Genomic DNA, 16840 nt, shown 5'->3' with positions numbered 1-16840 from the left:
CTCTGCACTGAACAGCCAGAAAAAAAACAGTTTCTAACTTAATTGGCTTTTGGCAGAGAGCTCAGAACAGCTAACAGGTGCAAATAAGATACTTTGTAACAATTTTGACTCTGGTTGGTGCTGGTGGTGGTGAACTACTAGGAGGAGCAGCACACCAGTCCCACTCCCCAACCCAGCTAGACTAATAGCACTGGGCTGTTATAGTAGCAAAGTAAAAAAACAAATAAAAAAATAAAAACAGTCCTTACAAGGACTATTGGGTTATTACAGCAGTCAGCAGATGAGATCAGAAGCAGTGCCCACAGCAGCTACATACAGAGCACTGCAGTAGAAGGTAGATTACTAGTCAGCAAAGCTAACTAACCTAAACTCACTGTCCCTCAAATTCCTGCAGAGTTCTGTCCCTACAATACAGAGCAGTATCAAGTAGATTACTAGCCAGCAAAGTTACTATCAACTGTCCCTCAAATCACTAACAGCTCTCTCCCTACACTAGCTCTTCCAAGCACAGACAGGCAGAATGAAAAAATGCTGCAGGGCTTCAGTTTGTATATGGAAGGGGAGTGGTCCAGGGGGTGTGGGGGTGGTCCAGGAGGGAGAGCTTCCTGATTGGCTGCCATGTATCTGCTGGTCTGGGGTGAGAGGTCAAAAATAAGCGCCAGCTAAGGCGAACCCAAATTGGCGAACGTCGCGCGACGTTCGCGAACAATCGGCGGACGCGAACAGCCGATGTTCGCGCGAATTAGTTCGCTGGCGAACAGTCCGCGACATCCCTAGTGGCTAGTTCAGGGACTGGGGCCCTTGTTAAAGTCGAGGGTCAGTAGAATTCAACCCAATATCAACAAATTCTTCAGGATAATGTTCAAGCATCAGTCACAAAGTTGAAGTTACGCAGGGGTTGGATATTCCAACAAGACAATGATCCTAAACACACTTCGAAATCTACAAAGGCATTTATGCAGAGGGAGAAGTACAATATTCTGGAATGGCCATCACTGTTCCCTGATTTGAATATCATAGAAAATCTATGGGATTATTTGAAGTCCATGCTCGGCAGCCATCAAATTTAACTGAACTGGAGAGATTTTGTATGGACGAATGGTCAAAAATTCCGGAATCCAGACACTCATCAAAGGCTATAGGAGGCGTCTAGAGGCTGTTACATTTGCAAAAGGAGGCTCAACTAAGTATTGATGTAATTTCTCTGTTGGGGGTGCCCAAATTTATGCACCTGTCTAATTTTGTTATGCTGCCTATTGCATATTTTCTGTTAATACAATAAACTTTATATCACAGCTGAAATACTACTGTTTCCATAAGACATGTTATATATTTAAAGGAAGTTGCTCCAAAGAATTAAGAGGGGTTCCCAAACTTTTTCATATGACTGTATATATATAACGGTAAACTGATGCACTCCAAAAAATCATAGCAATGCCTGGGTGCTGGTTAGAAGTAGATAAATATCAAACACAGCCAAAAACAGCATAGTTTCAAACATAGTTTCAACGGCTGAAATGTTGAAATAAAAGTTTTTCTTTCTCTACAGAAGTCCTGTGAGTGTGGTTTTTGGCTGTGTTTGATAAATACTGTGTGTATGTATATATATATATATATATATATATATATATATATATATATATATATATAGTCCTCCAAGAAGCCAGCACTCTCGAAAAATAGCTTTTAAACGCCTGGGTGCAGCATCGACAGTTCCGATCTCCATATGCACAAATAAGATCCGCACTCACAGGACTTATGAAAATTATAGAAAATTTATTGCAAGAGTCTAACGTTTCGACCTCATCCGAGATCCTTTGAAAAAGATCTCGGATGAGGTCGAAACGTTAGACTCTTGCAATAAATTTTGTATAATTTTCATAAGTCCTGTGAGTGCGGATCTTATTTGTGCATGTATATATATATATATATATATATATATGTAGCTGATACTCACAAGCTTTCTCTACCACACTAGCAGCAAAGTAGAGGCTTGTCCCCAGCAAGTTCCCCATGTCCTGTTGTATCTTCTCTTTGATGTCAGCCATACGTATTGTTACAGTAGTGTCTCCATCAATCAGCTGCAACAATTACAGAAGGATATTAGCCACTATCAAGAATAGATTCCCGCACTTTATAGATCTCAGTTCCTAATTTTTCATTGTATCCTTCTTTTCCTGTGAATTGGTTGTAATTCACATAAATATAGCCTTTTTGTTTTTATTTGATCTTTACTAGAAACTCACACTTATGTTGCTTCATTCACCACAGTTGAAGACACACACAAAGTATATATGATAAAAATATTTTTACTGCTGTATACTGAATTGTGGCATCTGCTAAATGTATTTATTTCATGATATACAACATTACAATAAACACAATGCTTTCAGTAATTTGTTCATTACTTTCCTTATGTGGATATCTGGGTTGCTAGAATGTTATCTATGCAACATTTGGCCTTGGTAACTTTTTCTCCCTGCTGTGGAAGTGAGAGTGTCATTGACCTCGCCTATAACTTTTCTGATTTGTTAGACTGATAGTTCTTACCGTTGTTTGTTTTTCCAGACCTCTTAGCATGTATCTTTTCCCATTCTGAGCTGTAATTCCCACCCGCATATACGCCACACCGGCTACATGCTCACCATACACATACCTAAACCAATCAAAAAGCATAATTAAATCCTATACAAATGTAATCAGACATAGAAAATGTAAAGACACAAAACTGTCCACTTGTTAATTTCCAAAACAAACAAAATAAATTAGATGTGCATGAATATATAAATATGCATCTTACCTGGCTTCTACCCTAAAGGTAAAGGAGTCCTTAGTCATAAGGAAATAGGGGACCTCTGGTATTATCTTCACTTCAAAGTTAGGCAGCACTGAATGAAATAGAATGATAGAGAATTCTTAGAATTAAAGATTGTAAATCAAATATTTCCTGACTATAAGGAACATGTGCCTCACAGTCTGGTGAGTGTTAAGAAATGGGAAAATATTGAAGGCATAGTAAATTATTATTATCTTCTTTCACTTTCTGTGGTTGGGCTTCCTAGGCTTTAAATAGAATATGAGAAATCAAATTTGGCTTTAATTTAATAGAACTGTTTTCTTGGGAACACAGCAAAAACGGTTGGGCTATTCTGCCTGTGAACGTCAGTTAAGCAGAAATTAAGAAGGTTATCACTGTTGACCTGAAGTTCTGCTGAAAACGAAATGTTCCAGTATTTCTTTGAATGTTTTTCTGTGAATCCGTGGTTTGCACATATTACTGTTTATGGGTTGTGGCACACCTAGTCATTTGACTATCATAGTCCTTTCAGAATTAATTCTTACCAACCTGTGGGCCAGGACAGGGATTTAAAATAGACCCTGACATTTCACATACACAGCCCCCCACCAGTTCAATAAATAGTAACTGTCTATGGGAGGGAAGATGCCAGAGGTCTCACAGGACTGTTTTTTTTTAATACAACTTACCGTATGGTTTCACTTCAAACTCAGCAGTAAAATTTGTTTCTGGAGCATCTGTGTAATGGGCAGATATTCTCCACACACCGGGTCTGATTAAGAAACAAAATTAACCTGCTTTTACTTTTTATAATGATACTGATTTTAGTCTTTTGGTTTAAAAAATGGGCTGTGATGTGTCTGGACTAAGTATAATACTATAAGTAGTCTGGAGAAGTGTTAGTCAAAGGAGCAATAAAGCTGGAGTACAAATAAGTGGAATACATGATAGCTGTTACTCTCTGTCTTTCTAGATCAGGGGTCCCCAACCTTTTTTACCTGTGAGCCACATTCAAATGTAAAAAGAGTTGGGGAGCAACACAAGCATGAAAAAGTCCCTTAGCTTGCCAAATAAGGGCTGTGATTGGCTATTTGGTAGCCCCTATGCGGACTGGCAACCTACAAGAGGCTTTACTTGGCACTATACTTCGTTTTTATGCAATTAAAACTTGCTTTCAAGCTCAGAATTCAAAAATAAGCACCTCCTTTGAGGACCCTGAGAGCAACATCCAAGTGGTTGGAGAGCAACATGTTGCTCGCGAGCTACTGGTTGGGGATCACTGTTCTAGATATAGTAGGGTTGCCACCATTTTCTTCAAGCAAATAGCATAAAAACTGCATGTTAGATATGCTGCATATCTAACAAGCAGTTTTAAAAAAGTGATATCAGTTCAAAAAAACAACTAAAAATCATAGCATTTAAAACTACTAAATCATGTTATTCCCTGGGACCTGATTTTCAGCAGGAAACGTGCTTCAACTTCCTAAGCTGATGATTTGTGAATCAGTTTGGTGCCACTTACACCGGTGAATGAGGGTAACACCACTTATGGTTGAGATGGGCCTGGAAGTTATAATGGTTGTAAGGTAGAATCTCCTATGTTTTACATGAAAATAGTCGTTAACCCAGGAAACCGTGTCCTAGGGATGATATATAGTGGAGTTTATACACAGTGTCAAATGGAAATAAAAATTAATTTGGAAAGCCTTGAACTCTTCTAAGGTTGTAAAAAGTATAGATATTTTTGATTATATTTCTTTACACTTACGTGGAGATATCAGGAATTTGAAGATTATCTGCAACTACTGAGTCCTTAGAAATCTTTTCAACCTTCCTCACTTGAAAACCTTGTGCATTCTGTCCATGATAGAAAGAGAAAATGATGAGCAATGACAAACAGGGTTCCACATTGAGGTGAATTTAACCTGTTTATTAATGGCTTAGAAGCAATTATTGTTGAAAGTAATGTCAATGCTTTTTATCCTTTTTTTAATTATGTAAGGCAATAGAAACCCCTGCAAGATGTGTTTTTTTCTGAGCAAGTGGTACTCAGCCCTTGTGGGCCCTGAGCAAATGCTTCTTTTGCCATTTTATAAATATGAGGACCTGACTGTATAAGTCCTTACTGCCTTAAACATATTGTATAACTCTACACCTGATACACTTGATAGAGTTGTGCTACTGGAACATCGTAAAAAGACTCTCAATCTGTGGCATGGCATAACACCATACTGACTACCTATAACTAGTCTGTATGATGTTCCTTAAGGTGGCCATACACGGATAGATCCGCTCGTTTGGCGATGTCGCCAAACAAGCGGATCTCCCTCCGATATGCCCACCTTGAGGTGGGCAATATCGGGCTGATCCGATCGTGGGCCCTAGGGCCCAACGATCGGATCCTAGCGCTCGCAAACGGGCGGTCGGATCACGGTACCGCATCAACGAACAGATGCGGCCGCGATCCGACGGGATTTTTAACCCCATCCGATCGAGATCTGGCCGACTTTCGGCCAGATCTCGATCGGGGAAGCCCGTCGGGGGCCCCCATACACGGGCCAATAAGCTGCCGACACAGTCTGTCGGCAGCTTTTATCGGCCCGTGTATGGCCACCTTTACTCAGCCCCTTCTTGCCACTTTAACCTTCACAAATGAGCAAATGCGGGGGTTCAACAGAGGTGGGGGATGTATGTGCCTGAGGATATGCAATAGGTCCACCAAAGATTTTTTTCTTTGTGGCTATGTCAAGTTACATCTTTGCTTTCAACCTCAATGCATCTGAAATAGATAACATAGTCCACAGTGCCCTCAAGTACTTGGTTATGCCGACCCTTAACCTGAAAGCAATTGCTTAATGCATTAGGATATTTAGAAAATCCCCTTTTAAAGTGAGAGTGTCCCTGAAAGTTTTCATAGAAAGAAAATAACTCCTGTTTAAAAACATTTGTTGCCTGTTGTACATCGTTTTTATATAAGGAGGAGGCACACCGAAGATCCACAAAAAAACAGTCCATCAAAAAGAAGTAGTAATTATGGTAATTATTTATACCATCATTACTACAACCTTACGCATTTCTCTTTAATGGTAAATATTATGTTCAAAAGCAAGACACTGTAGTAGGAGCTACATTTTCCCTTTATATACCAATTTCTATATGGCGTGGTGGGAATATTCATACATCTGTAGCAACATCAACCCCTTTAAAGGGTTTATCTGTTTTTTTTGGTGCTTCTGTATATAGACAATCTGTTCTTTATATGGCAAGATGGCAAGCAACATTTTGACACTTTTTTGGATAATTTGAAAAATAACCACTTAAATCTGAAATTCACTTTTGAGTTTCATAACACCTGTATATATATTTTTTGGACATTAAGTTGGTGGGTGCCCATAGGGTTGTGACTTCTTTATATTGAAAGGATTGTGCATCAACATGATCCTAGAGGCGGCATCTTCCTATCCTAAACATTATGTTTGGCTAATTCCTGCTTTATCTTTGAGTCTTGCAAACTTAGAGACAGACTTTTAGTCAGGGGTTATGACATGTATTCACTTGGCAACTCCGTGTCAATTTATTTTAGGAAGATGCAACTCTAATTGCTTTATAAGATCTAGGCAGGAGTCCAGATAAAAAGCCTGTTATATGTTTTTACATATAGCCCTCAATTTCCACACATACTTGCTCATAGCAACCAAGAGCACCTACATTCAAACTTAGCACACATACATTTCAGTTTGCCAATAAACAATACAAAGGGCAAAACTATTTTTCTGGACCTTATATTTACACAGTTAGTCATGGTTCACTTGTCCCTATTTACTTGTTCCTGAGAGAGAGACAAATAAATATGACCAGTAGGATACTTGCCAAATGGTCTCAATGGAGAGATATTATATCTGACTAGCGGCTGGCTGGATGGGTGGATTCTGCATGGAATCCTTTCATAGGTTGTATTAACAGATATATATATAAGATATAAACATATTTACCTATATTGTTGCAGATTAGTGATGGGCGAATTTATTCGCCAGGCGCGAATTCGCAGCGAATTCCTGTGATTTGCAGGTGGCGAATAAATTTGCGAAACTGCCGTGAAAATTCACCGGCGTCCGTTTTTTTGGCCGCCAGTGCATTTTCGCTAGCGAATTTGATCCAACGTCCAAAAAACGGACGCCGTCATAAATTTTTGAGAATTTTTCGCCATTTTGCGGGAAATTCACAAATTTTTTGCCGAAATGCCCCAAATTCGCCCATAACTATTGCACATTTAAGAATGTGATATTCATCGCTGAAATTTAACATAGCAGATATATATGAAAACCTTTCTAGTTATCCCAGTGCAGCTTGGTTAGTCAATATAAGGAACCAAAAGTTTTAGCTGAGGACTGCATATAGCGTGTATATGTACAGTTGCAACAAACTCCCCTAGACTCCATTTTAATTTAATAACTACAATTTTTACAGCGTATTTTCTTTTTCTCTGTAATAACAATACAGTAAAATGAATTATTGGATTCAAAACAATCTTATTGGGTTTAATCAATTTTTAAATATTTTTTTGTAGACATGGGGGATTATTTACTAACAATTAGGTTTACAATTATATTTTTTTCCACAAAACATTTGTGGTTTTGTTATTTTGAGGAGATTTATTAAGTATGAAAACCAGTAATGCAAAACTTTGCCAGTGAAAAGTTGTAGAGGTCCTATAGAAGTCAATGGGAGCTGTGCTTATCTTTTTGGATTGCTTAAAATCAATTTGGACTTTTAGAGGTTTTTGAATTTTTTTTCACTAGGAATTTTCTGAAAAACTCAGGTTTTCGAGGTATATTCGTATTTTTTAGTGCTGAGCTCAGTGTCATTTTCTATTCATACTTTTTTTATTTGATTCTGTAAATCTCACGACATTCGTAGTTTTAGAGTTAGTGAGTTTAGTCGTGATTTCATGAACGACAAAAATTAGACTGTTGATAAATAGGGCCCTTAAAGAAGGAATACTCAAATTACAGAAAGACTCCTTATCCAGAAAACCCCAGGTCCTAATTGTTCTGGATAACAGGCCCCATATACATATAGAATACCTATAGAATAAAATTCTTACTCACAAACACTGACAATGTGACCTGCTCTTCTGTTGGCCGCAGCACATGATCCAGAGTGAACGATCTAATGTGAACTGAGGAGGAAAGGAGTTACATTTAAGTGTAGGTATGCATTTGCACATTGCTTTAACACTATACACAACTTGTACAGAAATATACTTACCTGTCTCTTTTGGGGTGTATATACTCTTGTCTGTCTGTATAAACAGGTACCCCCTCTGATAGGCTACAGGAATTGAAACTACCTTCGGCTGCTTTCCAAGAACATCACTTTTTACAACCAGCTGAACATATCGGCCAGATCTTCTCTCATTCAGCTTGCAAGTGATTAATTGCTGAGAAGTAAGCTAAGGAAACAGATACAGTGATCTATGTAAGCACGGGTAGAATAAAGTCAGAAGAAAGAAGAAAGTAAAAAAAAACCTGAGAATAGCAAGGCTGTGGCCATAGAGCTATGTCCCAAAATCCATGCATCCATAAAACATGAGTCTTTAGGAAAAGCAACAATATTAAAAGGAATAACCAGTAAGGCTTTCCCCAAAGATTTATGATTCTATTGTAAAGTTAGGAAATTAGATGTGAAATTGTATGAAGAAAGGGAAAATGTTGCACTACTTTCTTGGAGCACAAAGCTGCACTATTGTCTGTCTCTTTGCATGTACCTATGTGTTTCCTCACCATTAGATTTGTTAATATAGTATAGTCATTTCTTTTGTTCAGGAAGAGCTTTTCTTCGCCCGAGCAGCCAATCATTGATAATTGATTCCGCAAGGAAAGTTCCACCTTGATATCACCTGCTGGGGGTAAGGAGCCTTGTGGCCACTCAAACTGTATCCCGATTACCTCCTTTACACCCACATGCAAGATACGAGGGGCAACCACCAGAAAGCTAAAGGATGAAAAAAAGGGATTTTTTTTAACAATGGGAAAAGGAAATGATCATAGTCGAGAGCGGATGAAAAACAATGTAAAGTAATGAGTGTGAAATATAGATAATTGGAAAAGCAAAGGGAATTAGGGCGGTACCCAAACTATTTATTTTATAACTATGAAGTCAGATTGCTGATGGTTGCTATGGGTTTGAGCATGAGTGCATATATTCATCTTTTTCATTAAAGACTGAGGAGAGTGAAAGCTAGAGAAATATAACATAACATATATTAGAATAAACAATAAAAGTGTTACAAGATAATTACATTGAATGGGAGGGTAGAGGCCAGGGAAGTATATTGAGAAAGGGAGACTAGGAACAAAGTAATGGCAAAGAGAAATAATTAAAGAGATGTGTGCTACATTAGATAACAATTCAGAGAAGACCACTTACTTTGGCTGCTGTGCTTTGGCCATCATACATACTGCTGCCCATACGAGAGCATACAGGAGAGGCGGTGGGCCCATCTGTGCAGTGCTAGTTTGCGAGTGGTACAGAAGGGTAGGGAAAGTGGACTGAGGAATGAATAAAATCAGTAGGATGGTTAAAAAGAGGGGAGGGATTGGTGAAATGGAGATTACTGGAAAACAGAACAGGAATAGAAAATGAAACTCAGTTATTTGGGAATTGCTTAATATTCATTCCAATCAATTTTGCTGCTTACATAAGGTAATCCATGTACACAGAGCATTCCCAGAATGGCAATAAGAAAACTATCTTATCACTGTTATTTATACAATGTTAATATATTCCAGAGGCAGCGCCACAGAGACCATTGGAAATTTTCATGGGATATAATAGAGCTACCATAAGAAAAGCCGTGTATGTGCTAGAGTGCTAGAGGCACCTTCCATATATCTCTGATAATTATTCAATTTTTTAAGCTATGCTGTGCGTGTCGGTGCAAACACAACAGAAGGGAGAGGACAGCAGATCGGCCTTTTCTCCACCTGCTTTCCTACATAAGAGAAGAAAATGTGTGGAGTGCACGGCCTTACCCATTTATCTTCTAATACAGATGATGGAAAGCCACAATTGTTCATAAAAAGTGTGGGGTTTTCTGGCTCAGCGAGTTATACCCCACAACAATGATCCCCAACCAGTGGCTCTTGAGCAACATTTTGATCACCAACCCCTTGGATGTTGCTCCCAGTGACCTCAAAGCAGGTGCTTATTTTTAAATTTCAGGCTTGGTGGCACTTTTTAATTGTAGAAAAACCAGATGTACTGCCAAACAGAGCCTACTATAGGCTGCCAGTCCATATAGGGGTTACCAAATAGCCAATCACAGCACTTATTTGGAAGCCTTAGGAACTTTTTTCATGCTGGTGTTGCTCCCCAACTCTTTTTATATATGAATGTGGCTCACGGGTAAAAAAGGTTGGGGACCCCTGCCCTATAGGGTTAGCTCTGTAGTGTCAGAAGTACAGGAAAATTAGATTCCCAGGGACTTGATACTGAAAATTAGGCCCCATTATAACTATGGTGAAAGGAAGGAGGCTCTCTTTCCAAATGTTGTCATTTATGATTATGTTATGTGCAGTCATACCAATATGCTTTATTCAACTAGGCCCAACGTTATATAATTATTACGTTATGGTTACTTTTCTACAAAACAATTCCCAGATCCGGTATAAATCTAACACCTAGTTGTCATATACATTCTTGTCCAAAACGAATATAACTGTTTTTGTCATTGATCTTGCCCATCCCCCACCCGACCGCTAAATAATCTTTTCTTTTTACTGGACACTGCAATGAATAGAACAAATATATTATCCATCTGATATGTTGGCACTGTTAGGTAGAATTTTATGCTGCACTGCTCAACGTGCAGTCCCTAAATGTGGAAACTTCACCCTAAAATATAATCATAAAATCAATCACATGCCCACCTACATCATGAACACTTCATAGCAACAATATCTATCTGCAAACATCTGATTAATGCATATACATTAATCAGGAGCAAGCCAACGATTTTGTATAACTAATTGTTCGTTAGGCTGCTTGCTGTTAACTGACAGAGGTCTGCCCCAAAAATGACACATTGTCAAAAATGCAACCATGTAACTGGTTAGTGATATTTTCAGTACTACATTTAAAATATCTAACATAAGGAGATTCTATCAAGTCATTATTAATTCATTGTATGCTGATGCAGTCATTGCTTAAATGTATTTACCAACAGTTATTAAAGTTATTGAATCATCACCATCCAGAATGCTAAGGACCTGGGGTCTACTAAAAACATTGAAACTTTACATAAACCTAGGGGGATTTTATGCCACCAATATGTATTTATGTAGCTCAGTTAGGAGCAAGTACAAGGAGTTTTTTTTATTATTGCAGGGAAAAGGGCACTTTTTTAAAATTGCAATTATTTGCTTAAAATGGACTCTATGGGAGATGGCCTTCGTATAATTTAGTTTTTGGATATCAGGTTTCCATATAAGTGATCCAATCTCATAGAAATGTGAAGTCATGCCCACAATCTTTCAGGACCAAGTGTGTAATTCTAAGAGGGGTTCTGGCCAAAAATATGTCCAAAATGCTCCTTTTATCTGTACATGTGTAGGAGGGTAAAGTGTTTGCATACCTTTACTTCAGGCAGTCTCCATGAGCTGCTTCCCTATTCAGATCAAAGTGTTTCCCTGACAGTTTTGTAACAGAGCAGGGGTGACTGGTTTCCCTGGTCTTTAAAAGGTAAAGTCACTATGTGCTCGGTTTCTTTGGACCCCATATGCTGGTGGGGGTGGATGATGACAGAAGAGTCTATGGTGAAGGTAGGCCTCAGTAGAAGAAGTCAGTGTCAGGAAAGACCTGTAATAGCTCACTAGAGATAGGAAAAGGGTAGTTAGTAGAGCAATTATTTTACAAGAAGACAAATAAGAGAAGAGTTATAATGTGTCGCACCATCCATGTGCCGTGATGAAAAAATAATTAGAGAAAGTATATTGAGTAATTTGTGCATATACAAAGTTTGGTGATTACCACACAGTTCATAGTGTTTCAATTGCAATAAATTAGTTGAATTTCATCATGTGTGTCTCATTAACAAAAAAGGTGAATACCCAAAAATTGGAAGTTGCTTAAATATAAAGTGCTTTAGTGCATATGTTGCGTTATATAATTCATCTCAGTAATTCCCAAAAATTCACATTTCAGCAGCAGCAGTCATGTTTTATAGAGCAGTTAAAACATAACATTTAATTCGTCATATTAAAAAAAGAAAAAGAGAGCACCTAGTTCATGGGTTAAAAACAATTAAAAATAGGTAGTGCTGTAGTGCTTTGATCTGTGTTATTTCGTGGGGGAACCTGCTTAATAGTAGCAAAAAAATTGGACCCCCTCAGATCCAAGCAGCCGACCATACAACCCTTATAATTATAAACTTTTTTGCCCAGGGTATAAACGGCGGTGAAGGGGAAAGTGTGACCTTGGTTATAATAGTGCAAGTTGGAGCCTGTGCTATCCAACATTTAGAACCACCGTTAACAGAAGTATAAAAAAAGCAAGTCCGACTGATATGCCAAGGGAATTGTGAAACTATCACTTTGTCCTCACAGAGGCACCTAAGTGAATTGTGGCTTAATCCCTAATGCTAGTTCCCAGGCAATCACAGACCGCTTGTACAAAATGGTAACTGGTGGTTATTGCGCATCTAAACAGTTAAAATTGCATCTTCCGGATCAATGCTTTCTAACAGCATCCAAACAGTTCTAGCCATCACACTCCCCTTCTTCTCATTCACCTGCCTCCCCCGGCTGCCTCAGGTAGCAGAAAAAAGTTTTTAAACTAAGAGCTCTGCTCCTGACGCGCGTTTCGCCCAAATGCTTTGTCAAACCCATGAACTAGGTGCTCTCTTTTTCTTTTTTTAAATATGATGATTTAAATGTTATGTTTTAACTGCTCTATCAAACATGACTGCTGCTTCTGAAATATTAATTTTTGGGGGAATTACTAAGATGAATTATATATAAGGCAACGTATGCACTAAAGCACTTTATATTTAAGTAACGTCCAATTTTTGGGTATTCACCTTTTTTATTAATGAGACACACATGATGAAATTCAACTAATTTATTGCAATTGAAACACTATGAACTGTGTGGTAATCACCAAACAACTTTGTATTTGCACAAATCACTCAATATACTTTCTCTAATTATTTTTTCATCACGGCATATGGATGGTGCAACGCATTATAACTATTCTCTTATTTATCTTCTTGTAAAACATCGGAGTTGTCTGCACATTCATTGTCAGCTGACATATACAATTCCTTTATAATCTGGCAGTGATGGTCTGTTAGGAGGTGTGGATAAATTACATTTTTTAATTTAGTTAGTAGAGCAGCCAGAGGCTCCATTGAGGAGATCATTAGTAGCCTGCAATATCACCTGCCTGTATAGAGGCTTAAAGAGATACTGAAACCAGAAAATAAACTTTTTTTTATATCGATCATAACATTGCCTTTGAATAATATTTATAATTTTGGCATAAAAGTATTTCACTGATGCTTTTACATTACCTTTCTTACCCCCATGTCCCCCCCATGAGGGGGCTGCCATATTTGTGCAGCAGGAGTCTGTTAGTATTAGGAACTCTAACTGACAAACGGAGATGAGAGTCAGGTTGACGAACTTCAAGTAACAATTACTTAGATAAGCAGAACTATCAGCGAAAAACCATCAACATGACCTGTAGGTAACTTTACATGTAGATTAATATTTTCAAAATACATTTTTTTGTGTCAGTATCACTTTAAAGGACCAGTGACATCTAAAAATGTAATAAAAATATAAAGCAGTGTTTCCCTGCACTGGTAAAACTGCTGTGTTTGCTTCAGAAACACTACTATTGTTTATATAAATAAGCTGCTGTGTAGCAATGGGGGCACCATTCAAAGGAGAAAAGGCTCAGGTTACACAGCAGATAAGCTCTGTAGAACATAATGGTGTTATCTGTTATCCGCTATTTAACCTGTGCCATATAGACTTTTTTCAATTTCTGGCATTTCTACACAGCAGCTTGTTTATATGAACTATAGTAGTGTTTCTGAAGCAAACAGATCTTCATTGCTTGAAAACACTTTCATTTTTAGGTGTTACTATTCCTTGAATTAGGTGCATGATTCCTGGTGTAAGACACTGTGAACATTTGCTAGTGTGGGGGAATAATGAGTAAAATCTCTGGGTTTGTTGCTAACACTGCAACACAGCAAATAAAGAGTTAAAAGAAACACTGGCGCCCAAGTTATTGTGAGATCAAGTTCTGTGTGTGAAATCAGAGCGGTTAACTCTTCCAACTCCAATACAGACAGGGCCCATCTGAGAGAAAGAGTCCCATGTAACACATATTCTACAGGGAGTTGTGCCTTGTCTGGCCAAGTCTGAGTTTCATCATGCTGAAGTAATATAGAGTAACAGAACCCCAGAACTCTAAATAGTGTTACAAATGCAAATCAAGGATGCATCAAATTCAAGGTTTTTAACATACTGTATTTCAGCACTTTTCCAAGGTTTCAGGTTTAACCAAATATTACTGATACAATAGTTAGGCAAACTGATTTACTTTAATGTGCACTTAGAATGTTTGGTTTAATATGAAAATCAAATAAAATATTTTAAACAAAAAAAGTATGTTTAGTTATTGGAATTCTGGTCTTTGGGACCTGAACATAAAGGTGGTAGCAACATTATATTTCACTGTTTACCCATACCTCCCAACATTTTGGAAGTAAAAAGAGGGACAAAATTTTTTTCCCCGCATGTAGCGCAGCAATTTTTTGACCACACCCTTTCTGTGGCCACACCCCCTAATTACCATGTTTGTTTTACAAAATTTGGCAGGTTATGAAAGTTTGAAAATATTTCTCCTTATCTAAACTGTGTTTTTGTGTCTCAAAATTGTTACAAAGTATCTTATTTGCACCTGTTAGCTGTTCTGGGCTCTCTGCTAAAAGCCAATTAAGTGAGAAACTTTGTTTCTTTTTCTGGCTGTTCAGTGCAGAGAAAAGAGGGACTTTCCAGTACAAATGAGGGACTGCGGGTTGAGCTGTCAAAAGAGGGACTGTCCCTCCGAAAAAGGGACAGTTGGGAGGTATGTTTACCTATCCTTATTGTAATACATGCATACTATATTTATCAATAGCATACGTATTTTTGCTAGAGGAGATTAATATAGTTGAGTTCATGACATCATGTCTTGCCCTTCCTGAGTTAATATTTTATTAGCAAGATTTATTCCATACGGACACAATACAGTCCTCTGAGACTGATGCACTGCACCAATTCAATGTCTCAGCCTGGTCTGGGAAAATACGTCTATAGCCATATATGTAATCAGTACAGTGCTATGAATATAGTAATGTACAGTTTTTCTTTAAAATTTGTAATCCTCCCACCCCACACCCATATTCAGTTTACAGGAATTTGTCATGTGATTTTGCAGAAGGCAAGTAAAAAACAAAGCTTCACTGCCAGACACAGAGACCTTGCTGGGATTACATAACATTAATCACTTTGCTTAGTGTTTCGTCCAATGTTCAAATCATCTAACAAACAGCAAAATCTGCCTTTGTGGCGCACTTGCTAAAGTAAAGAGACATGCACTATGCATTACTTTTAAATGCAGTATAATCTTATAATGTTCCCACCTCGATCTCAAACAGAAGAGTTGCATTTTAGCGTTATGATTTCATTGTCTTTAACAGTTGCAAAATATGAAACTTGCATAGAAGAAATGATTAACTATTGATATTCATCCCTACTCAGTTCCCTGGAGCTGGAAGATATACTGGAGGACAGATGGTTGCAGGCACATCTTTCTTTTTGGAATTTTATTTAGGATTTTTCTGGAGCTAGCCTTTTTAAAGGGGAACTAAAGACTAAAATAGAATAATGCTAGAAATGCTGTATTTTGTATACTAAACATGTATTACATGCTTACTGCACCAGAAGCCTAATTAAACAAATGATTTATGTTTTCAAAGTTAGCCACAGGGGCTGTCATCTTGTATCTTTGTTGACAATCTTTGCAAGACCAAGACTGTGCACATGCTCAGTGTGGTCTGGGCTTTAGTGTGTGGTCTGGGAAATTAAGCTTAGGGATTGTCATAAATTATCAAAACAGCACAAGTCAAGGCATTTCTGCCATAGAAGCCAATACAGCAAGACTGATTAATAATCAGAATATACAGACTGCACTGGGTCTGCGGATATGAATCGCTACATGGTTGCCGGCTGCTCTACAGAGAAACAAACAAAGCTGCTTGAGTTCTGGAAAGTCCCTCCCCCCCTGCTGTTTCAAAGTATGGTCGTTTTCCTGTAGAGCAGTTTGGGACCGTCTGAAGTTTCCAATACACAGTCAGAGCAAGTCAATACAGGGGGAATTTCACTGCATACAGTCAGGTTTGTTATAAAAACGGTAGACATTTTTTAATTTAAGTATATTGGAAATAGATTTCTTTTTCATGAAAGAAAGTAAAAATTTGATTTCATTTTTTTTTTGCCTTTACATCCCCTTTAAAGATGGCCCCAAGATGTGGGGTTCCTATAACTGCCTATAGCCACCCCCTGGACACTCATAGTTAATAGTGTACTGTCTGTCAAGGTTATTTATCTATCTGTCATCTGTCTTTGTCTGTCCATCAGTCTAGATATCTTTCGATTTCTCTTAATAGACAGAGAACAGGAAGGCCTGAGTTCCTGTCCCCCCTATATACAGCCAGTCCAGCTGCTCATACAAGGTTCATTTCTGTTCCTTCTATTGCAAATCACTTTTCACCAGAAGAAATGACTGGATAATATGGGGTCATCAAATCATCAAATAAATACTTTATATGAATATAAAAATTTGAATATAAAATTTTATATGAATATAAAATTGCTTGTGACCTTGAAAAAAACCTTCTGCACAACCTGGTGTGACAGTGACTCGGTTGCTCATCATTGTCGGTGTGTATGGCTTGCATACAAAACTGGGTGTGATTGCTCACTCGGG

The 16840-nt window shown here is 38.0% G+C and overlaps 1 protein-coding gene across 1 annotated transcript in view; it reads right to left on the bottom strand.

Annotated features, from left to right (window-relative positions):
• c4a.L (complement C4A (Rodgers blood group) L homeolog) overlaps nt 1–9342 on the bottom strand; it is a 44846-nt gene extending 35504 nt beyond the window's left edge. Inside the window, 9 exon segments of the mRNA NM_001087465.1 lie at nt 1958–2081; nt 2551–2656; nt 2801–2888; nt 3487–3569; nt 4566–4654; nt 7906–7976; nt 8066–8249; nt 8581–8791; nt 9227–9342. Of these exon segments, the coding sequence (NP_001080934.1) occupies nt 1958–2081; nt 2551–2656; nt 2801–2888; nt 3487–3569; nt 4566–4654; nt 7906–7976; nt 8066–8249; nt 8581–8791; nt 9227–9300 (1030 nt within the window). The 5' untranslated portion in view covers nt 9301–9342.
• Between the last annotated feature and the right edge of the window lie 7498 nt (nt 9343–16840).

The sequence above is a fragment of the Xenopus laevis genome, chromosome 8L, assembly GCF_017654675.1.
Source record: "Xenopus laevis strain J_2021 chromosome 8L, Xenopus_laevis_v10.1, whole genome shotgun sequence".
NCBI lineage: Eukaryota > Metazoa > Chordata > Amphibia > Anura > Pipidae > Xenopus > Xenopus laevis.
This window is presented reverse-complemented; position numbering and strand designations above follow the sequence as displayed.